The 24,045-nt window shown below is 52.4% G+C and overlaps 1 protein-coding gene across 1 annotated transcript; it reads right to left on the reverse strand.

Moving 5' to 3' along the window:
* Nucleotides 1–787: 787 nt before the first annotated feature.
* YWHAG (tyrosine 3-monooxygenase/tryptophan 5-monooxygenase activation protein gamma) lies at nucleotides 788–22,369 on the reverse strand. Its single transcript, XM_027664410.1, has 2 exons — nucleotides 22,063–22,369; nucleotides 788–4,365 (listed from the first exon to the last, which is right to left on the reverse strand). The coding sequence occupies exons 1-2, from the start codon at nucleotides 22,147–22,149 to the stop codon at nucleotides 3,709–3,711; spliced, it is 744 nt and encodes a 247-aa protein (XP_027520211.1). The 5' UTR covers nucleotides 22,150–22,369; the 3' UTR covers nucleotides 788–3,708.
* Nucleotides 22,370–24,045: the final 1,676 nt, after the last annotated feature.

Below are 24,045 nucleotides of genomic sequence, written 5' to 3' on the forward strand. Positions count from 1 at the left end.
ATCCCCTCTGCCCCAGCAGTCTCAGGGGTGAGCAGTTTGGCAGCTCTCAGGCACAATCCTGGGGTCAGTTCCTGCTGCCAGGGGTCACCTGTGTGCTTGGGGGGACCCTATGTGCGTGTGTCTGGAGGTGGGAGGCTCTTCCAGCCCGAGTGTGTCTCCAGGGGGAGAAGTCCCTCCAGGAGCATCCCCAGCCCCCTCCCCTCTCTCCCGTGGCCGTGCCACAGTGGCTCTCACCTCCCAAAAAGCCGTGGTGAGGGGGCTGTCGGAGCACCACGGCGCAGGGGTGGGGCTCGGGGTGTCCCTCTCTGCGTTGGGGTGCTCGGCGAGCCCCCAGCCCCTCTTTGCCATCACCCAGAGGTTATTCCCAGCCCCTTCCCGGGGGTGTCCACCCTGCACCCCCGGATCCCTCGCAGGGCGCGTGAGTCAGGGCGCATTTTCCGTTTATAGTTTCCCGGGGAGGGGAGTATTTTTACAGCGTGAGTCACCGCGCGTGTGGCTCCGGGCGGAAAACCATCGGGGAAGGGAGGGAGGGAGGGGAGGGAGGCAGGGAGGCTCCCACACACCCACCCCTGCGGCCACGGGAGCATCCAGGAACCCTCCCCGCGGCTCCCACCTTCCCTCGCCTCTGCCCCGGGAAGGAGCCCGGTGATCCCTTAATCCGCCGGGATCCTCTGCGCCGGAGGAAGGGCGGTGGCCCCCGGGATCAGACACCCGGCTGTTCCCGAGCCCTCCCCACCCCACGGAGCCCCCCAGAAACTCGACACAGGCGATAACAATTAAGCAGCGCTGACGTCAGATCTGTAAGTTTATTTGCTCAATGTACGACGGCTACATAATGACTCACATTCATGATATTCCATCACTGAGGAAAAACTGCTAAGAATGGTCCGTGTGTGAAATAATTCCTTACAGAAACACGGAGTTGGAAAAATAATCACTGATTAGACCTTAAAAATAGTTCACTGCATAACATGACAAAAAGCACAAACAAAGGCTCATTCAAAGAACACAGTCATTGTTCTCCTACACTGTAATAGTTATAATTTCACCATGACGAACACCAGACATTAAGATTAAGCTAACACTGGTGTTTTCTTTTGCTTTTTTTTTTTCCTTTTTAAAAACAAAATCATATATAATTGCATGTCACTATAGCAACATCCATAACAGATCAGTTTGTTACGATCACTATTTGGTAGAGCAAACTTTACCCCCGAAAAAAAAAAAGGAAAGAAAAATAAATTAAAAAACTTTAGAAAATTTTTGAAGACTATTTTGTCATAGGAATACATAACATCTACAGTATAAGTTAATAAATTTCAAGCTACTGTATAGAAATACGACACTAGCATGCACAATATTGTATCAATAGAGTAATGGAGCAGTAATCATTTCACTGGAGAGACAGTATCATAGGCAAGTGCATCTCTTAAAAAATGAAAGAAACCATTCAAGCTGCTTAAAAATCAAGTCCCTGACCCCCACTCCGTTTTTAGCCCTCTTGTGCCATCTCTCCTGCATAAGTTTCCTAAAGCAGCCAGAGCAAAAGCCAAAAAGAGTAGTAATTTAAAAAAAAAAAAAAAAAAGAAGATAGGTTTTGTAATTCCAGTAAATCACTTCCAAATTGTACAGCTGGGACAACACTGCTCACGGGACACGGGGGTTGATGAGAGGGAGGTAAGAAGCCTAAAGCATCTCCCGGTCCCGGCACGCACTGGCACCGCGGGCCCCTCGCCGCGGGATGCTGCACCCCAAATCCCTGCAAAGCGCCTGGGCCTGACTTTGGGTGGATGAATCCCGGCCAGAAAAAGCTATTCCAGCACCACCGGGGCAGTGTCCGGGGGCTGAGCACGGCCTGGCCCCGCTCGCTCCCCGGGGAGCCGGACAGCGGGGAGGGAGCCGGAGCCGCGTCCCCCCCGCACACCCCGGCAGCAGGAGCAGCAGGAGCGGCTGTGCCGTGTGTGCCACACCACGACGCCGTGTCGGGCTGACTCTCAAAGGGACAATGAAAGCCTGTTTCCAAAATCAGACCACTATTTAATAAAGAATAAAAGCACGAGTGCGGTTTCCTCTCACTGCACAGCGTTGGGAGAAGCGCCGCAGGGCGCAGCGCTCTGCGAGCCAGAGAGCAGCAGTGAACCTCCAACAACCATGGGAAAATCAAAATCAAAGCTAAACTTACTCAAAATGGGGTAAATATTACCTGCTAAGCAACTCAGATGCCCCGTCCCCCACCCCCAGCCAGATCAGACAGACTTGGAAAAGATTTTGCTAAGAAGAGAACTAAGTTCCTGGGCTCCCGATGGTGGATAGAAATGTCTATGATTGTAGCTCTTCCTCTTGAGGAATTTCTCTACCAAATTAGTTTCTAAGCTCCTGAAGTTCACTCATTACACCACAAGCTTCCCCAGGAGAAAGGAAAACGCACCTGGCTTCCCTGGTGACAAACAAGGGAGCCTGGGTGCTGGAGATCTGCTGACAAACCTCATGGTACAGTGGGAGAAAGTCAGGCAGAGTGAAATGGCAGTGCAATCCCTGAGGAAGCAGCTGTGGCACCTTAAACCAGGATGGTCTTTTGAAATACCAAACACAGTACATGACATACAGACCTGAATGCTCATTTTTTTTTAATTTTTTTTTTTATTATTTTTTTTTTTATTTAAGTGGCATTTTTTTCTTTAAGTTTAAACACTTCCCCCTTGTCTAATTAAGTTCTTAAACCTTTTGCTGTGGACTTAAAATAGTTGAAACAGCCGCTAGCCAAGCACCTGTTAAGCTGTTGACCAAAAAACTAGAGCAGCTTTGATGTTCCTCGGGCGGGCGATCTTCTTGCCTTGGGCGACACAGAATAGCTAAAGCCAGTCCACAGGCCAGGACTGCTCAGGAAGGCAAGCCAAAAGAACTAGCAAAAGAAAGAAAAACAAGACAATCAAAGGCTTGATGTCATATGGCTGTAATGTAGAAACACTGTAAACTGCAATTTAGTGTTAATACTGTAAGCTACCCTAATAAATATCTTAACAGGAGGAAAAAAAAAAAAAAAAAAAAAAAAAAAAAAAAAAAAAAGAAAAAGATTGGATGGCCTAAATCCCGGGGCTTTGTGAGCCCCAAATTGTTTGGTTTTGTTGGTTTTATTTTTAATTCCTTCTCAATTTGGGGATTTGAGGCTGTGCCCTGGCGGGCAGAGCGCTGCAGAGAGACGCCCCGTGACGTGGTGCGGACACACACGGCACCTGGACTGCGGAAACAAACGCACGAAGCCTTACTGGAACCACAGAACTCCCTTTTTTTTTTTTTTTTTTTTTTTGTGTTTTGTTTGTTTTGTTTTTGTCTTTTTTTTTTTTAATGTTTTTGCGTTGCTTTCCTTAAAAACGAGGGCCATTCCATCCACGCGAATTCGTCTTAAAACCCTTTTATTTCTAGCAATAAAGTTAAATTAAAGACAGCTCCACTTGTATTAATAATCTACAGAACAGTCCATATGCCAGTGAGGCTGCTATTCCATACCAGCACAGCCAGCCTGACTTCCACTAGTGGTGTTTTGGCAAAAATGTCAACGAGGCAATCAAAGACAGGTTGTGGGGGGCCTCCCTGGGAAGGTGTCCCCTCCCTTTCCCTCCCCCACCCCTGACCCCCCCCCACTCGTGGGAAAAAAATAAAGACTGCAGTAGTTAGCATCAGCGTGCGGCTGCCAGTCCATCGGGGGGTCTAGTTGTTGCCTTCTCCGCCGTCATCGTCTTGCTGATCGCTCGTCCAGAGCGTTAGGTTGTCGCGGAGGAGCTGCATGATGAGCGTTGAGTCCTTGTAGGAGTCCTCGTTGAGGGTGTCCAGCTCGGCAATGGCGTCGTCGAAGGCCGTCTTGGCCAGGTGACAGGCCTGCTCCGGCGCGTTCTGGATCTCGTAGTAGAAAACGGAGTAGTTAAGCGCCAGCCCAAGCCGGATGGGGTGGGTGGGCTGCATGTGCTCCTTGCTGATCTCATGGGCTTCGCTATAGGCCTTCTCCGAGGACTCCACCACGGTCGCCCTCTTCTCCCCGGTGGCCACCTCGGCCAGGTAGCGATAATAGTCCCCTTTCATCTTCAGGTAGAAGACTTTGCTCTCGTACTGCGTCTCGCTGCAGTTCTTGATCAGGTAGTTGTCCAGCAGGCTCAGCACATCCTGGCACACTGCTTCCAACTCCTTCTCGATCTTCTCGCGGTAGGCACGGACCATCTCGATCTTCTTCTCGTTCCCATCGGCAGAGGTCTTCTGCTCGATGCTGCTGATTACTCGCCAGGAGGAGCGCCGTGCCCCCACCACGTTCTTGTAGGCCACGGACAGCAGGTTCCTCTCTTCGTTGGACAGGGGCTCGTTCAGCTCCGTCACCTGCATGGAGAGAGGGAGAGACAAGAGAGACACTCGGGTTAAGCCCCAGTCACTTGACACTCCCATCACTTGCTTGGGTGCTCCTGTGAGTCTCTAGTGAGAGGCAGGAGGCAGCTGGCTTGCAAAGTCCTGCTCTGTCATCCAGTATCTGCTCCCATTGCAGCGGGAGGCAGATGGGAAATCACGCCGTGGGTTCAGTCCCCCATGAAAAAGGAGAGTGGGTTCATTTTGAAGTATTGTCCATCAGGCATTTTCCAGAATGAGAAAAATCTTCTAGGAAAGAGATGCCTTTCATCTGTAGGAGGAGAGTTGGGCTCTGTGATGTGGTGAGAGGGACAGTCAAAGCAAGAGGGAGAAGATGGTCCAGGGTTACGAGACAGCCACATGGACTGACACCACCAGAGCTATGGGGTGTTCACCTCTTCCACCTCCCATGAGCACAGGCCATGTTTCCAGGACACCCAAAGAATGTATAGATGGTACAATTACAGCTGCCTCGGACATAAGAGCTCACATGGCGAGGGTACATCCTTCCCAGGTGGGATTTTCCTCACTGAGGTTACAGTGTTAATGCACAGCGTCACCTGCCTCACCTGCTGTGACAACAGACGGATTACGGAGACGACAGCACAGAGTGATCTCAGTTACCTCAGAAGCATCACACCTGGTATCACAATAATCCCATTCCAGCTCCCACAACACTGGAGTGGAGCCATCTGGGCAGCACCTCTGGACAAGTGCCTCATGGCCCTGCCTCACGGGCAGGAAGGGCTCACATCCCCCTTGACTCTGAGCCCTCTGTGTGGGTCTCTGCACCCCTGGAGCAGACAGGACACAACAACAGTTCCACTGGGATGGTTTCAGCTGCCAAATGGCACTTTGAGCCTGGGCATGGCTGTTATCCCCATGCCCTGGGAGCACACTGCCCCACCACATCCACACCCTGGGCACGGCCACTTGGGAAGCCAGCCAGCGCAGCAGGAACCTGTGAGCCTCCTCACAGCACTCAGGGATTAGGTAATGGATTGGATGTGAAAGGCTTCTGCAAATACTGAGTCACTCTCACAAGGATCTGTAAGGACAAGGTTTGCTCTGGACCCAGATAACCATGTTTATGGTGGGGATCAGCAGGCCAACAGCTTCTGCTGGAAGGTGGAAGATGGCCCAGCCCAGGACCTCACTTGAGTGGCCTGGAATGACTCACACTTGCTCACAGAGTATTGACCTGCTCATTCCAACAACGTTCACTCTCCCTGCAGCTCTTCAGCCATGCTCTGGCTGATGTCTCCGCCCAAAACCAGGCTACAGCTAAGCTTTCATTTTCCCCACAGCAAGCAGAGTCTCTGATCTGGACCCTGTCTACTTCTTTCCTCAAGGCAGAGGCAGCAAGAAGAGCCTCCACTCCCACCCCTGCTGTTGTTTGGACCTGTGTTACTCCACAGCCTGGCAGGGGAACAGCAAACAGCCCCTTTCTGTATGGAAGAGGGTCTTACAGCGCAAACCAGCACAACTGCTTCTGCTCAAGGGTAGAAGGTGACAGAGGGATGGGGGAAATTAAATGGGTGTCATGTTAACAAGGACAGGATCTCCTGTGACTATCAGCAGTCTCCAGCAGCACAGGACAAGGGGCACAGGGCAGAGTGCCAAGGCAGCTCCCAGCGTTCCCGCCCAAAGTAAGCAGGGCAGCGATGCCCGGGCCATCCAGCAGCTCCCTGTGCCAGAATAACCCTCACCCTCCCTCTTCCAGCCAGGCTAACGACAGCTGTTTAACCACACAGCCCTGGGATCCCTGGGATATGCTGCTCCTGCACTGAGGCCTGACCACAACTGAAATACCCATGGCAGGTCACTCAGACACTGTCCCCAGCCTGCCTGGTGCTGCGAGGGCAGAGGTCTCTAGAGATCTGCATTTTTACAGAATGACTCCCTTCATTCTTTCCCCTGAGTGACACCTGCACAAACACACATTAGAGATCCTCTGAGGTTAAAGCCATCTTTGGAAGACATTGGAGCACAAAAAAGGTGTCCCCCTGCCCCAGAGCCTATGGATTGTCTGTCCTTGGAGATATTCAAAGCTTGATTGGGATACTCAGGGTCTTCTCCCCACCTAAGATGTCCTGCTTTGAGTGAGGGATTTGGGCCTAGGAACATCCAGGAATCCCAGCCTGAGTTATTCTCTTGCCTTCCAGCTGTAAATGGAGTGCCCAGCCATACAAGAGACTCACTGATTCCAACAGTTTTCAGTCCTGACAGAAGTTGTGGAGGTGGATAACCCCATGAGGTCTTGCTTTTAGCAAGGTGCTCCCTGAGCAGAGATACCAGTTTTTAAGTGAGGACCAAGTAGGTGATTTAAAGCTGCCCCACAGCCACATCTGCAGATATGTATCACTGTAGGAAGAAGCAGATTTACCTCCTCTCACCAGAAGAGTCTTGCTGGAGGATAGATTTATTAAAACTACAGGGAGTTTCGTGGGATTAGCTTTGCCATAAACATTTTAAATTTGAAGCTATTAAGGATTACGGAGGAAAGTTGCCTGTCAAAATCCTTTCAACAAACTGGCTGACAGATGGAAGGTACACCTGTGGAGACAGCAGATTCCTCCAGGGAGCTCACAGGGAACTTGCAAAAGCAGAAAGGGAGCCTCGTTAACCATGTCACAGCTTCCTAATGGTACCCAGGCTCCCAGGAAGGAGCACTGCAGAGACATGGCCAAGGTGTAACACAGGTGGGGACAGGGACTGCATCCCTCAGCACTAGGAGAGGGAAGGGAAGAGGCTGCAGTCCCACACATTTCAGTCTGTGACTGAGCTGAGGGAGGAAGAACAGAAAACCATCTGGCACTTGCATTCCCAGCAGGAAGAAAATGCAAGATGCCCAGGACGCAAGATATTGGACAGCAGGGTACACTTAGCTGCCTTATTAGCTGCCTTATCAGTCAGTGGAAGGTGGAAAAGATGTATCCCAAGTTCAGCTGCCTTTGAGGACATCCCTGCCTTCTGTCTGACCAGAGCTGCTGCCACCTCTTCAAAGCTGATTTTCTTCTTTCACAGCAGGATACCAACACAAAATGAGTTCAGTCAAGCCACAGGCTTAACAGCAGGCTCAATGTACTGAATTTATAGTATTACACTGAAACACCTCTGATTAACATCAATAAGGCAACACCCTGCATCAGGCCTGGATCACACTGCAGCAGTCATGTTACAAGCCCTTCTGCAGAGCAGAACCCTCCCCCTTCTTAACTCAGACCCTGGAGAGGTCTCACTTCCCTTAAGAAGGGCAGTACCCTGATCAGGTCCCCTGATGCCATTCCCAGCACTGTTACATGGAGTCAGAGACTTCAAATAGCCAAAGGAAGATCTCACTTTGGCATAGGAGGGCTTGGCAGGAACACAGAGCCATGAGCCTCTAGCTGGAGGTCTACCTGCTCTCTGGGAAGCTCAGTCAGTTTGGAGTTTTACTTCCCTGAACAACAGAACTCGCTTCACAAATCTCAGTAACTGTCCAGCCTCATCTCACCCTTGTGCCCCTGGAGACTGGGGAGAGAGGGTAAGAGATGCATGTGGCTGAAACGGAGTCAAGCCCTGGATGTGGCATAAACGGCCAAGCACAAAGAGCTAATCCACATGCTGGAAACTTGATAGGGGAAAGTCTCTTAGCTATCTTGGAACAGGAAAAAAAAAAAAAAAAAGGAAAACACAAGTGCCAGGAGCCTGACCTTTCACACACTGCACAAAGACACCTGGCCAGGGAGCACAGGGAGCTTGGCATGGAGCAGTCCACACTGCCTGCTTTGGCTGGGAGGCACGTTCCACCACCGAGCTTGAGGACACTGCCAGTTCCAGTCTCACCAGTTCCCGCAGCCTTTGATGGCACAGCGTCTGCACCACCAAGACTCAAGTGCCCTAAAGCCACATGGAAACTCCAACAGTTCCTGTTGGACAAAAACTACTGGAAATTTAACATTTCTGCTGCTTGGGAGTCCAGAGGTTTGTACAAATCCGAGCCCTCTGATTTGCAACAAAGCACTGCAGAGGCGGCACCGTCTCGGAAAAGGCTTTCCTGACTTCTCCACTCCAGCTGGAGCTCTGACTCAGCGCTCTGCCCAAAACCTGGCAGGCTCCCGGCATGCCCAAGGATCACATTGCAGCCAGGGAAAGCTCAGCCTCATGTAGAGAAGCCAGGGAGCAAGCACAGCTTTACCTGCCCCTAATGTCAAGGTACGTGAACTCCAAAAGCCCAAGGGTTGGTCCTACTGCACCTTCTTTCCAGAAGCATCTTAATTAGCAGGCCTTTGTGAGACCCACAGGGAAGGCTTGCTCCCAGCCAGCAGCAGGTTAGTTTGCTTACAGGGCTTATTCCAGGACTCCCATCCTCCACTCCTCACCATGCATCAGTAGGTGTGAGTACAACATGAAATGATCATTTCTGAGGACCCTTCAGCGGCTGCCATGGAGATCCATTGCAGGACTGAGTTCTACCTGTTTATCCTTAAGCACTTTTCACTTAGTTTGATAATTAAGTGCCCACCCATTTATGGCTCCTGCCTAGCTTTGATGTCTTATCTTAAAGCAAACACCACAGCAAGCTGAGCGGACCCAGAGATGCTTCCCTGGAGAATACCATCAACATCTGACAGTTCAATCCATGTTATAATCATCAACACTTGCTTTTCTGATCCCCAGTCCCTGAAGACATCACACACCTACAAAGGAGCCAAGCTTTCCTGGAGAGAGACAGACTATCATGAGAATCTCAAACTGTTCACTGAGAACAGCTTTTAAACATCACCAGAGCTCCTCTCCTACCAGGATACACAACATCCATCTCCTCCTCAGCACTCGTGTTTCCTCTCTTCTATCTACAGCTCCTGCACCATGTAATTAAGTCTGTTATCTCCCCACACAAACCCCAGCAAGTACCTTGTTTTCCTCCACGTGCAGCTCATTAGTCACTCTGAAGCGGGGCCTGAAGGTCCCCTTTCTGTTTTGTTTTTTAGAACACAAATGTGCTTTTGAAACAATGTTCTGGTCTAGTCCTACCACCAAAACTCTTACTTTATCTGAAGCCACTGGCAATTGGAACAACCAGAAGGCAACCCCTTCAGGCTCAAACAGCACATAAATACTCATGACCTGCAGCCACACTATCTACCCCCTCATCTCTAGCTGCTGTCTCATAATGGGACCTCAACACCCATCTGCAAGGACAACAGGACACAGCCTCAGGTTGTGCCAGGGGAGGCTCAGGTTGGACACGGGAAGAATTTCTTCACTGGAAGGGCTGCCAGGCATTGGAATGGGCTGCCCAGGGAGGTGGTGGAATCACCATCCCTGGAGATGTTCAAGAAACAACTGGATGTGGCACTCAGTGCTCTGGCCTAGTTGACAAGGTGGGGATTGCTTAAAGGTTGGACTTGGTGATCTTGCAGGTCTTATCTAACCCTAATGATTCTCTGACATGCCCACTTCCAGCAGCCCAAGTGCTGTCATTCTGGAAGGATGTGCCAAGAGACGCCACCTGGTTTTTCTGTCCCCAGCTCCCTCTAACTTCTGAAGAAGTGGCTGCCCTCAAGCACATCAAAATGACACCATTACCCTGTGTCTTGATGACAGTCACGACTCGATGTTGCACAACCTTGTCAAGAACAGCCTCTCCCCGCGCGCTGTCCTGCGACACCATCGCAGCACTCAGAAAGATGCTTTTCTTAAGCACTGTCCTACTTTGGCAAAGTAGGCGTGTGTTAAACTAGACCTAAATCTAAAATCTTGCCAGATTGGTTTGGGTTCTTTTCCCCTGCTGCCCAGCCTTCGCCCCCATGTCGTACTTCCAAAGTGGAAGTCACACCGTAACTGCTTCTCTCCTTGCTGGCCCCTTCCACTGTCCTCTCTGCTCGTGTTTTATCTCAGCATGACACGGGGGATTTTGGGCTGTAGGTTGAACCCTTCCTCTCATCCCAGACAAGCACACGCAGGCTGTGGGCAGACACAAGTTCCCCACTGCCTTCTCCATTGCCTGTTTCACTATGAATAATCACCTGTTAGTTCCCATTTTTCAAGCTGGCTGGGCCAGCTCCCATCACAGGGCAGTGGCTGACGGCAATGGGATGGTTCTGCCACATTTCAAATTGCTCCCGGCGCCTCAAGGACCAGTGTCTGCAGAGACTGTTTGGTGCTTGTAGCCCAACTGGATCTCAGAGGCTACTCAGGCACCCCAGACACTGATTAGGATTTCTGCATATTCCTACAGTTAACAGTGGCTTTCATCCCACTCTGTAGCCTTTATTACTTAAGGCGACTTTGAACCACCCAAGGCAAAGTCTTCAAACTGGGAGACATGAAAACCAAGAGCTCATTTATTTCATTGGCCTCTATAGCTTAACAGCTACTTAAGACAAGGTGAATGTCATCACACTGCACTCAGGCTTGATCAGTCCTTGGGGCCTGCACTCCTCCTACTCCAGTTTCAGTGTGGCCGTGATGGATTTCAGCTAGAGAAAAAAAGCAAGTTTCAACTACTTGGGTCATTTCTGCACATAAAAGGTCAAAGGGAGTCAAGGTGAGAAAACCAGTGAGAGCAGCAGAGCTCTGAGCTGCCCTATTCTGTTTGGCAGCAGCATTTCGTGTACCAGCCCTTATCTGCAGCGCTGCAGTCCCAGCATTCGGTCTAACGGCTCCGGTTTCTCCTGCTGCAGAACACCTGGGTGCCATTGATTTGCCTCACCGACTTCATCTGCAGCTTCTGAGATAAGGCAACCACAGAGGGAGCATCCGCCTGCCTTCCAGGCACATTCCTAGACCCTGCAATCTGCCATGGCTATTGTTGACAAAGACCAGCCCAGACACATCCCAATAACCAACTGGAAGGAACAATCCTGGCCTCCCAGGGTCATGTAAAGTGTGGAGCCACAAACCATTTCTGAGTTAGCACTGCACAGGAGCTGCTCCTCTAGCCAGTGTGTGCTTTTTGAGCCAGGAAGGAATTATGCCCAAGTTTTCTTGTCTTCCTTATTAACACCCCGATTCTTGTTAGCCTTAGTGACAGGCTATTAAACAAGATGAAAACTGGCTGTAGGACAACTTGTTTCACCATCTTGCTGCCACTACCTGCCTTGTACTTATTAAAAACTCTCAGGAAAAATAATCTACCTCCGTTGGCCTAGTGCCTTCCAGCCACCAGATGGAGAGAGCAGCAAGTCCAACCACATCAGTCCCAGCACTTCAGAGGACTGTCACTCAAGGGCTCATCACACGGTCTCCAGCAGATGGGATACCAGCACCTTTGCCTGCTAACTACAAAGCAACAGAAGGGATGCCAAGCTATTCCTTCCCCGGGATATGGCAGGCTGGCAAGCATCATCTGCCCACTGCTGGGTTTCTGCGAGCGCCTCAGCAGCAGCCCAGGATCACCATCACCCTTCTCCATCATCCAGCAACATGGGGAGTTCTCCTGCCTTGGATTAGCTGCTCCGTCCCCTGCTGACAGGCCTTTTCTCCAAGCTTTCTGCAAAGCACATGGAAGACCAGGACTTTGCACACCACTGGCTTGAGAGCCTGGATGTGCCCTTGAAGCACACCCAAGCTCAGAGTTGATCCAGTGATCCCTTTGGAAGGAGAATGGCAATTCATGGTTGCTATAGGCTCTTCTGGGCTGCATCAAACTTCTCCAGGTGTGAGCTGAAGGGCTCTTCAAGAGTAACTGCAGCTCCTTCCTCAGCAGCATTTCTGTACAAGTTTAAAGACTTGATTTTTTTTTTTTTTTAAATTTCCATTGGAGCATTATTCCTCAGAAGAGTCCATCTACTCACAGGCTTTTGAGCTGAAGCAGCCATCCATGGGATGGCCACTGGTCATTTCTAGAGTCTTAAGACTTGGTCAACACAGAGACTTTTTTTTATCCCCTCCAATTTATGACAAAACAACCCAAGCTAGACAGAACTCCAGGGACTCCAGCACATAAGCAGGGACACTCTAGATAAATGCACCAAGTTTCATGTGGGAAGGGTGTTTAGTGCTGTTGGGAGCATGAGCTGCTTAAAGATTTACCTCACAGCTTCTAAGAGTACTAATCTGGCTCAGATCTTAGGGCTCTCCTGCTCACCTCCAGCCCCACTGCCAGGCAGGAAGAATCCTGCCACCAGATCATCAAATCCTCCCTGCAGAGTCAAGTGCCAGGGCTGGTCCTTAATCAGGGGCTCGAAAAATGACAGCGTTATGCTGTGCCCATGATCTCTACTCAGTTGAGCCAAGCAGAGAAAGGAGAGATGAGGGGTCATGGACAGGACAATCTCAGAAAGGTTGAGAGCAAGTTCTGGCTGCTGGGAAGGTCTGCTCCCAAAGTCTGCTGGAGCAGGACGAACCTGGCAATTCCTGGCTGCTGGCATGGCAGAGCCACTTCTGCCATGGCAGCTGCAAGCTGCTGCTCCAAAGGGTGAAATGGGAGAAGCTGCAGCCATGCAAAACTCCCTGCAGTGACCACATCCATTTTTAACCACTCTGTCACTGCCCCAAACACTTTGTGAACTTCTGCTTGTTGCACATCAAGGTAGGGTTCTGGAAATATTAATAAAAAACCCTCACAAGATTTTTGCTCTAGGTCTTCTTGGTCTGCAGATCCAGCAGTTCCTTGGTGTCTCAAATGTGTTTTGCCAGATTAAGCAAGAGAATTCCCAGAACACCCAGGTGGACTCCAGCATGCCAGCTCCATGACAGGTTTGATTTCTGCCTCCATGAGTAAGGTGATTATCCCTCCAGATGTGCCTTACCCTCCCACTGCTTCAGGGATTTCAGGCTTGATCTTACACACCACTACCAAAGACGATTTTATTTAATTTCTTAAATGAACTTGCAGAACAGAAGATAGTCAAGTTTTTGCTCTGGCAACTTTTTGGAGCACTGCAGCCAATTTTAAATTACAAGGAGGGTCACTTTACTATCCTAGTTCCAACTGTGGGTTTAACTACCCTTGCCTGGCTCCAGCCATCTCCTCCCAGCCCTCTTTTGAAGCCCAAGGGACTACCACACCACAGATTTGATCTCAGTTCATCACAGGTGACAGAACCCCCTTGGGCGTGGACGTCTTGACACCACCAAATGCAAGAAGCCAAGCTCCCACCTTCAAGGTAATGAAATATTCATCCCACGTAACAAAGCCCAACAGCATAAACAGGCAAAGCTCCAACGCCTGCCCCAGCTGGGTGTAAATCAAAGGCTGTTAATCTTCCCCAAGTTCTCATTCACTGCTGAATACTAAGCATTAGTCTTTTACAAGTAGAGATCTCCCACAGCAATTGTCGAGCATGTCTGTTAGCACACGGCACAGCAACAGCTTCTCCACCTACTATTAATAAACTTCATGCTCCTGAGCACCACAACTGTCCAAACAACGTGTCCATCAGCAGCCTCATTAGCACTGAAGCCGAGTCTTCTCACTGATGTTTTCCTAGAGCCTTGCTGAAACCAGGCTCAAACTCTCAGAGAGGAATCAGAAGCACAGTGACATGCCACGTAGCTTTGCCTGGTACGTAAGCAAAGATACGTCCCAAGCAAGCCAACCCATCCAGCAAGATCAGAGGGAATTTGCAAACAATTAAGGAATGGTTTGTACTTGGAGTCCCTGCAGACTCGTCCAAGTGCAGCTGCCTCAAACACCCATAGACAGACTCAATTCCAACATCTCCTTTATAGAAGAAAAACATTAAGTACTCTAATCCCTAATCTGGGGATCACTTTAAGGGAATCTCACGCCATCATCAGCGACATGTTCTCTAGTTACTCTCCTACTGCTATTAACTAATGCACTACCCTTCGTCACTAGATCAGTAGCTTGGGACCAAAAATCAGGTTTGTTTAATACCTAACTGAGCATGTGCTGGGTTATGCCCAAGATGTGACTACATCTGGGTTAGAACAGAAAAACCTGACACTGGGGGAAGTTTGCCCTTAAACAGGCAGACAAAGGCTTTTGTTTCGCCAGTTACATGAAGGCTTTGCTTTTGAGACAGTCTTGTCAGTGTTCCCTGCAGCCCGAGGATTGCTGTCTCATCATTTCAGCTCCATTTTCCAGAATTTACTATTTCCAGTGTTTCCAGACCCCACCAAGTAAACCAGCACTGCAACCAAGGTGAAGATCAAGCCCCAGCAGCTCCCAGGGCTTCAGCCCACTGGAGAGGCTGGAGAGATGCAGGAGCTCGGGCTGGCTGTCATTGTGCACTCCCAGAAGCCGGACAAAGCCGTCCTGCTGCCAAGCTCCTCCCCCAGAGCCAGGGGTGGGAATCCAGCATTTTGACATCTGGACTCTGGAGCGAGGAGTCAAGCCCAAAGAGCAGAATGAAAGTCATTTTGTCCCCATTTTCCTGCATTTTAGGATGGGAGGAGGGACTTTGCTCATAACATCAAGCAGCCAGGGGAAGAAATATGAGAAAGCTGGCTGTGGCAGCACTGTCTGTGTGCAGCTGACACACCACCCAGTCACACAAACCCCACAGTCAGCTGGTTGTGGGTCCACATCCTTCCCCTTTCCTGCTTGCTCCAGACCAAGGCCCCTATAGCTGCCCAAAGGGATGTGGGGAGGTGGGAGGTTGCAGCAGCAGAGAGCAGGAGGGACCTCAGCAGTGCTGATGCACAGCCCACGTTTTCACCACTGTGCTCCCTCACAGGGTCCTCCATCCCCCCGTGAGCGAATGCTCGGTGCCCTCAGACAGCACTCTGCAAGCCGTGGGCTGCATTCCCACAAAGCCATTTTGTCTCCATGGGGAAAGAAGAGTGTCCCCACCTGCAGTGACCAAAAGCTGCACCATCAGGAGCGCAGGCAGAGCCTGGCAGCGCTTTTTATCTCAGTACCACCAGCAGGAAGCGAACCACAGCCATTTATCTGAACAGCTTCTCAAGTCAAGGTTTCAGAGGCTGAAAGACAAAGCCACTGTACCTTCACCAGCACAGTGACAAGTCCACAACTACTTCCCTTTGCTTTAGCTGATTTCCAAGCTATTGCCTTCCAGTGGTGACCATCACTAAGAGAATGGACTAAATACTACTGTTTTCACTCAATTTTTGCTTTCCAGACAAGGCAGTTGCCATGAACTGAATGGCAGTTGCCATTTTCCAAAAATGGCAGTTGCCATTTCTCTGCAGTCATGTGACTCTAACAGGAGGGAGTGAGACTTCAGCCAAGGACTAGTTAGGTTAGTTACCTTTCCAGTAAAGAACAGAAGTTGTTGAAGGCTTTCAGCCTCCCAGAAAGAAATGACAAAGGCCTGGCCAGCGAAGGAAGGAAGGTCTAAGCTGGCTCCAAAGCAGTTAGCATGGGAATGCTTGTAACAGCATTAGCTTCAGAAAAAGCTGTCTTGGGCTGCAGAGCACTGAAGCATAGAACACCTGGAAGCATCAAGGGTGCATCAGCTACCTCAGCCCCACATCACAGCTTTGCCACAGTGAGGTGGAAGATGATGCCTGTATCCCACCAAGACTGGAGAAGTGCTTGAGAAGCCAGGCAAATCCTGTTCCACTGTGCTTTGTACTGCAGTTATTCCAATATGCACTCATGTTTCGCTGTCAGTCACAGCTCAGGAGGTAGAACTGGGTAGAACAGCACAAGGCAGAGCCCTAAATGCCCCAGGCATCGACTCACCTGAGGAAAGGCTCCCTCGGGTCACACTGTAGGCATTTTCCAATGCCTCTTCCTCCATACCTGCCCCTGAGCAGTCTGGCTGGGACACACCAAGCAGCCAGCTCTAGTCTGAACCAGTCTGACAGTCCTCTTTGCTCTTCCCTACCAAACTGGAATTGAGCTCCCGACTCACCTCTGCCAAGGGAGAGGAGCAGCACCAACAAGTCCAGCAGCGCTCCACAGCCAAGGACATGTCTGAGCTCAGACAAAGCCACCTCCCAAGAAGCAGCTGGTTACTCAAGCACTGGCAGTTGGACACACAAAAGCTTGGATTCTTTATTTTTCCTAAATATATACATACAACTTCTGTGCATTTGTTTGCACGTGGTTTACTTGGCATGAAGCTGCTCCAAATAGAAGCTGAAGAGCTCAGTCATAGAACTGGTGCCTTGGACCCTGCCAGATGTGTCACCCTCCGTGGAGGTTTCCCCAGATGTCAAGTCATGGCTACCACTCTCCTCTCCAGTCCCTGTTCCATCAGCTGCACCCTGAGCCATGTTTCTCCTTGTATCCTCAAGAGTCACAGCTCCATTCCTAATTACAGACTCTGCAGAGATAGTAGAAATATCAGGCTCTGAAAAATCCTTTTCCTTAGGATTGTCACCTTGGGGTCACTCACCAGCCTGGGAACAAAGCCCTGGCCCAGCCTAGGCCTCCCAATAGGCTACTGGGGATCATTATGTTGCTCTTACTCCACATCCCGATCTTAAGCTCTGCAAGGCTGAGACTTCTTATTCCTACCTGGAAAGCCAAGCTGAGAATGCTCCTGACCAGCCCCAATGCTGTTGGCCCAGGCACAAGAGAAGAGCTTAGAATGAAGTGGTTCAGTAATACACAGCGAAGAGATGGTAGAGGAAAAAATATGGTGGGGGTCCTCAAATTAAGGAAAATCTTAATTCCACCAGCCACAGAAGGTGAAGAAGAATCATGTTCCTCATCTCCCTTGATCACAATCCAAATCCCAGCAGATATATAACAGTTTTTTGGATAGCCCTCACTGCTCCTGCAAGCACCATCCAGCACATCCATGAGAACTGCTAAAAGGATGCCAAAGACATCATCCAGGTCAGATGAGACAAGCCCAGAACAACGTTCCAGAGGCACAAGAGTTTTTAATCCAGAAAACACTTTCGGAGGTGAAGCTCTGTGGTTGCCCCTAAACTGCTGTTCCTGAAGCTTCTAGCAAGCCCAAGTTCACATCATCAGTGTCCACAGAGTCTATTCCAGGGAGCAATTTTGGGATCAGCTTGTGAATGCAGGTTGGGCAGATAGGGCTTATCCATGGGCATTATGGAGCTTACTTGGTGTACCAAAAAAATGGAGTCTTCTGTGAGCCAGCCATCTTTACTCACAAGAAGCAGTACAATAAAGGTTAAAACCTCAAATTAAAAAAATTCAAGACAACTCCCACTAACCTTTATTGCACTTTCATGGCTAGACATCATCCAACAGATCTATAGGCCAAGACCAAATCATCCAAGAGCTCTTGGAAAGCCCTTGCCCAAGAGCATTACTGTTTCCATGTACTCAGACAGGATTCAACAGCTACATTCTTCATCACAGTTTAGTTCAAGAAGAGCTATTTCTAATCAAATCCACACCTGGTTGTTACACGTGGCCAACAAAGAGAAATCTTGAGCGTGGTCTCATAAGTCAGTGACTCTTCCTAAAACTCATAGATAAGGACTTAACAGGAGCTCAAAGAGGAATTTCTAAGAGCTTGAGCTGCTGAAGAATGGATGCACTGCCCATGGCAGTCATGTACAGGGCACGTTGCTACCTCTCCAATGTACCATGAAGCGTTACAAGGTGGGAAGGGCAGGAGCTCCTGACAGCCACCCTCCCGTCCTGACCCTGCAGACCTCCCCAAAAAAGCCCTGCTCCCTGCTCATCAGTTGTGCTGTCTCAAATCCCTACCACCATTGCACTCCACTGGTGACCCAGGAGGCACCAGGAGGCTGAGCAGGGTTCAAGACACCTGCACGAGGGGCGGTGGCAAGAACATCGATGCAGTCACTCGATGCCGACATCAAATGACTGCAACATTCACCTCGGCACTGGAAATGGTTTTTCCAAAGCCTTCTCCAGCCCCCCTGGGAAGTGCTACTACAGCAGCTCGTGCTCCTTGCTCCCCTCCCACCATCACAGATGGTCTGCCCAGCACTCCTCCTGGAGAAGCCTTTCCACCTCACCCTTTTGTCTGTCTATGCTGCGAAGCAGAAGCAGCTAATCAACCCTGCTCCACTCCCGCAGGACCCTCCAGATAGGATGGGTTTGTGTTACTACCCCATTTTCCAAGGGCAAGCCTGCTGCCTGTGTGAAGCCCCACTATCTGTGCTAACCTGGTCACTGGATGTGGGGGGTGATAACCTGCCTGGCTGGTGACCAACATGGCAGAAGCCCACATACCCCATGCCAGGGAAGGCCTGCAATTCCCCATCCTCCACCCACAACTGCCATTTACTGCATCGAGTTGTGGTGTCTAAAGCTTGGAGCAGCCATCTGCTTTCTGGCATCTCCAGAGTTCCCCCCTCCACATCCACCACAGATGCTGGTCCTCACATACAGCACAGCATCACCCTCTGCAGAGGCTGGGTCCCCAAAGTCAAGTGAGGTGTTCCCCTCACAGGGGACCCCAGGTCTCTGCCATACGGTCTCACACCTACATCATACATAGGTGCAATGTAATAATGCTTCTCTCACCCTTTTTAAAGGCGACTTATTTCCTGCAGAAGTTACTGTAATCATGTTCATTCACTTGCACATCCCCCCACCCTGAAGGTCTACAGGCAGGCACATGCTCTGCTCCCCAGGCAGCACCAGCCAGGGGCTTGGCAGGGCTCCACCTCCGGAAAGCCTCCAGCAGCACCAGTCTCCCCAGCTAATGGATATCGATCCCCAGCTCTGGCATGGGGTCAGGCAGTAAAGCTCTTCCTGAAGCTGAACCAGACAGAAATGCATCTTGCTTCATCCACTGGCACTGCAGGCAGTGAAACCCCAGCGACCAAGGCCAAGGCCTGACCAGCAGGCACAACCACCACCCTGGGGACCAGCAGAGAGCCTTCCTGCCCCCCAACACCTTATAGGGGTGACAGTACCCCCAGACAGCGCTGAGGTGACAAGGGACGTGACCAAGGTCATACAGCCATACCCTGGATCAATGGGTCTGGCCCCACACCCTTCCCAGCTGTGGCAACACCTCTGGTAGGCAATGTGACCATCTGTTGTGTTTTACTGAGACCCCACAGTAAAACTGTCCCTTTGGGGGGCTGGAGGAGCATCCTGCTCCCACAGCAGCAACATGACTGCAGGTAGGACAATTAGGAGCACTGGCAGCTGGCACTTGCAGGAGGGAAGGAGCTAGAACTTATTACATATAAATATTATTTAAGAGAAAATATTGTGAACCAGGACATCACTGGATGAATCAGCAGACAGCAAGAGCCTCAGCACACCATTTCCATGTCAAACCATTAAAACAGGCATTCAGCACAGTCTCCCAAGCAGGCAAGGCTGAGGCTCAACAACCCACTTAGCTGCCCCACATCACCACCCATGAGATCAAGCTGCAGGAAAACGAGCCTTTTTCATGCCCACCATTCCCACGGCAGGTTTTAAAGGAGAGCCATCCTTCATTTCTCAGCAGGGTGCCAGGGAAGCAGGCAGAGGGCTCGGTTTGGAGGGCAGGATGGCTCTGCATCACCTTCGCTAGACGCAGCCCGCATGCTCTCTGCTACCGCCTGGGTGCATTGCAGCTTGGACCATGGCATATGACATCACTAGGCGTTGCTACGGAAATGAGTGCGAGGTCATCAGCCTCCCGCACAACCGGGGCTGGGGGCTGGGAGGCACAGGGATAACCGGCTGGGACATGCCCACCGCCGCCGGACAGGCCGTGCCGGGGTGCCGGGGTTCGGGCAGCGCGGTGCAGGAATGAAGAACAAAGCTCTGCCTTTTGTTTGCCGGTGACGGGAGGCGTCAGCGCTCCCGCTGGGAATCGTTTCCTTACGGCCAAACTACACGGCAGCTGATAAGCGGCGTTAGCCCGGGTTACTGTTTCACCAGGGCCTGTAAGGACTGGCAGGAAAAATCGTATATATGATCGCTAGCAACGCCTTGGGTTCGAACAGCCAGCCGGGGTAAGCAGGGTAAGGCAAATTCACACTGCAACACGGCTGTGTGTCCCAGGCAGATCCCTGCTGGCTTTGTCACGGCGGCTGTATTATCCGTAGGAAATGAGCTGTAGGATCTGCTCACACAGCAGGCTTGGCTTTAAAATGAATAGATGCCGCTATCAGAAAATGGTATAAAAGCCACAGTGCAGCAGAGGGACAGCCCGGCTGGTTTAATGTGATAATATCTCATCCCGATTATCCGTATTTCATTCCTTGATAAGACATCTCCTCCCTCCCTGGGCTCGGGCTGTGACAGTTTTGTCTGTTTGATAAATGCAAGGTTATTGACAAAATGGTGCAATCTGGGCAAACAGAGCTGCACCCACGGCAGACTGCGACATTCCCAGATCAGCATTCACTTTTCATCAGCCGGGGAGGACACCCCAGCTCCCAGCAAAGGTTCAGACCTGACTAAGAAGACAAACATAAAGAACAGTTTTCCCCTTTAAAGCACTCCCTCCCTCCCTCCACCCAGTCTAGCCTCTCTGCAATATGACAAATGCAGAATCTTCTGGAATGACTTGATCCTGCCTCCCACGATTGCTTTGTTTGCGAGATCAGATCAGAGATATGTTTTTTTTTCCCTTCTTATATTGTCAAAATGTCAGTATTGAAGGGGAGCGTTCAGTGTCACAAATCAGATCAGCCTGCTATATGCAGAGTCTTTATTTTAAGAGCGTGAAATGAATACAACATGACTCAATTCATAAATCTCCAACCAAGAGCAGTAAAAATAAGGGCTTTGGCAGTGAAAGGGCTCCTGATCTCTGGGGTCAGGGGCACACACCAGCCCCAATGACCACGCGTGGGAAGGGATGCACGGGGAGGTATTTTAGCAGCGGGGAGAGGTGTGAACACAACCCCCCCACACCCCCCTGCTGGGTCCCCCACTGCCTCCCCCCGCTGGGACCCGAGCCGGTGTGACCCCCCCAGGGAGCACCACACCCCCGGGCTGGCTCCTCTGCCCCCCCATGCCAGGGCAGGGCAGGGAGGGGGGCATGGGAGAGGATGTGTGGGGCAGGCAGGGGGGCCTGGTGTGGGGGGAGAGAGGGGATGGGGCTGGGAGGTGATGTTGGGGGACCGCAGGGCAGGGGAGGCAATGCGTGGGGGTTCTAAGGTAGGGAAGATGATGTGGGGGTGCTCTAGGGCAGGGGGCAGCTAAACAGGGGAGAGGGGCAGGGGAGGCAATGCATGGGGGTTTAGGGCAGGGGGAGAATGGGGAGGAGGCTCTAGGGCAGAGAGGGGAGATGTGTGGGGCTGGGTGGGGGCCCCAGAATAGGGGAGAGGATGAAGGGAGGGCTCTAGGGCAGAGAGAAGGGGATGTGTGGGGCTGAGAGGGGGCCCCGCAGTACGGGAGAGGATGAAGGGGGGGCTCTAGGGCAGAGAGAGGGGGATATGTGGGACTGGGTGGGGACGCCGGAACAAGGGAGATGATGATGGGGGGTGTTTCGGGCAGGGGAGCAGGGTGCGGGGGGCTAGGGGAGGAGCCCCAGAACAAGGGAGCAGGATGCGGGGGCGCTGGATGGGGGGCTCTAGTGCAGGGCAGAGGATGCGGGGGGGGGGGGGGCTCTAGGGCGGGGGGGGGAGATCGGGAGAACAGCAGAGCATCCCTGCGCGGGGAAAGACAACGGGAACGGGACCCAGGCGGGGGGCGTCGGGAGGGCGAGGGGCCGGGGCCCGCACACCCCCGCGGCCCCCCCCGCCCGAGCCCCCCCACCCACCGCGGGGGCCACGCGGGGAGGGCGCGGGGCGGCAGGAGGAGGAGGAGCTGTGTGCGCGTCTGTGTGTGTGTGTGTGTGTGTGTGTGTGCGTGTGTGAGCGGGGGAAGCCCGACGGCCGCGGGACGGGACTCACGTTCTTCATGGCGGCCGCCATGTCGTCGTATCGCTCGGCTTGCTCGGCCAGCCGGGCCTTCTGCACCAGCTGCTCGCGGTCCACCATCTTCGCGGGGTCCGGGAAGGGGGGAAGAAGGGGGCGAGGAGGCTGCGGGCTCCGGGAGGAGGAGGAGGAGGAAGAAGGAAGGAAGGAAGGAAGGAAGGAGGAGGAGGAGGAGGAAGAGGAGGACAGGCAGGCGCGGCGGTCTGGGCGCTGCTGCGGCTGAGGCGGCTCCGGCGGCGGCGGCTGCGCCCGGTGCTGTGCGCGCGCCGCGGGCCACCACAACCCCCCTGCGCGCGCCCCGCCCCGCCCCGCCCCTCTTCGCCGCCCCGCCCACCCCGCGCGCGCGCGAGGCACGGCGGGGGATGGAGTCCGCGGGGCGGGGACGGTACCGGGATTACACTGAGCTGTCTGCACTGCAAGGACTACATCTCCCGTGATGCCTCGCGGCGGGGCCCCGCCCCCCTCGCCCCGCCGGGCCCCGCCCGTGCTGATTCACCGGGGCCCGGCCCGGGTGGGCCGCGGAGGGCGCGGCCGGGGCCGGGGGGAGCGGGGGCGAGGGGGGACCCAGCGGGGGACACCGCGGGATGGGGGGAGCTGGTCGTGGTGCGGGGCAGCGCGGGGCACGGGGCGCGCTCGCAGCCTGGTGTCACCACAGCCCTGACCCGCTCGCAGCGTGGGCTCACAGACTGGACCCGCTCAGAGCCCACGCACACCACACACAGCCCGTGCCCACCGTGCCCACTCATAGCCTGGTCCCATCACTGCCCTGACCCGCTCACGGGCTGGACTGACGGACTGGACACACTCACAGGCCACACACACCATGTGCAGCCTGTGCCCACTCATAACCCAGAGCCACTCACAGCACAGTCCCACTCATGGCCCAGACCTGCTCACAGCCCTGATCTGCTCACACCCTGGTCACACTCACAGCCTGGACCCTCTCACGGCCCAAACCCGCTCACAGCCTGGTCCTACTGACAACCAGATCCCACTCAAAACCCTGATGCACTCACAGCCCAGATCCACTCACAGCCCAAACCCACTCACAGCCCGAACCCACTCACAGCCTGGTCTCATTCACGACCCAGATCCACCCACAGCCCAGACTTACTCACAGCTTGGACCCACTCACGACCCACCCAGGTCCACTCACATCCCGATCCCACTCACAACCCAGACCCCCCCCCATCCCAGTCCCACTCACAGCCCAGGCATGAACCATCCTTCCATGGAGACCCTGCCTGTGGTGCTGTGCCTGGGGTCTGTGATGCTGTGATGGTGCTGGGCCAGGCTCTGGTGACATATCTTGGGGCAAACCCCTGCTTTCCCCCACCCCCTTTCCCCTGCCACGGGCTGGGGCCCCGACACATGGAGGAGAGCATTCCCAGTGGAGAGCAATGCTAGATAATTGATGGTAGCCAGCTTGGGCACACAGTGCACTTGCTCATCAATAACCCATGGGATAAAAGCACATGTCTGCTCCAGCCATGCAGGGCTCCTGCTGCGTGAGGAGCACCATTTGGAGCCATAAGACATCCCTCTTTCCTAAAAAACCTATGGATAAAGTGATGTTGAGAGGAGGCTGCAGCACTGGGAGAAAGGAACAGGGTTTAATGTCTCCTGTTTTTCTAAAAAGCCTGTGGATAAAGCAACACTGAGAGGACGCTGTGGCACTGGGAGAAAGGAAAGGGGTCTAATGTCTAATGAATGGCACTGTGCTGATCCCAATGGAAGCACTTTATCCTGCCTGGAGAGAGCCAGGCAGTGCTGGTGCATGGGAAAACACCATCCTTCTTTACATGCCACGTGTCCCTGGCCCTTCCTGATGCCACTGTCCCCATGCAGATGCTCTGGGAGGTGTCAGGATGATCTCAGAGCACTCAGCCATCCCACTTGCTGATCCCCATGCCCTGAGGTTTCCTTCTGAAACCTCACAGGAACCCTTGGTGGCACCAG

The sequence above is a fragment of the Corapipo altera genome, unplaced genomic scaffold, assembly GCF_003945725.1.
Source record: "Corapipo altera isolate COAL_440 unplaced genomic scaffold, ASM394572v1 181b, whole genome shotgun sequence".
In the NCBI taxonomy this organism is placed as follows: domain Eukaryota; kingdom Metazoa; phylum Chordata; class Aves; order Passeriformes; family Pipridae; genus Corapipo; species Corapipo altera.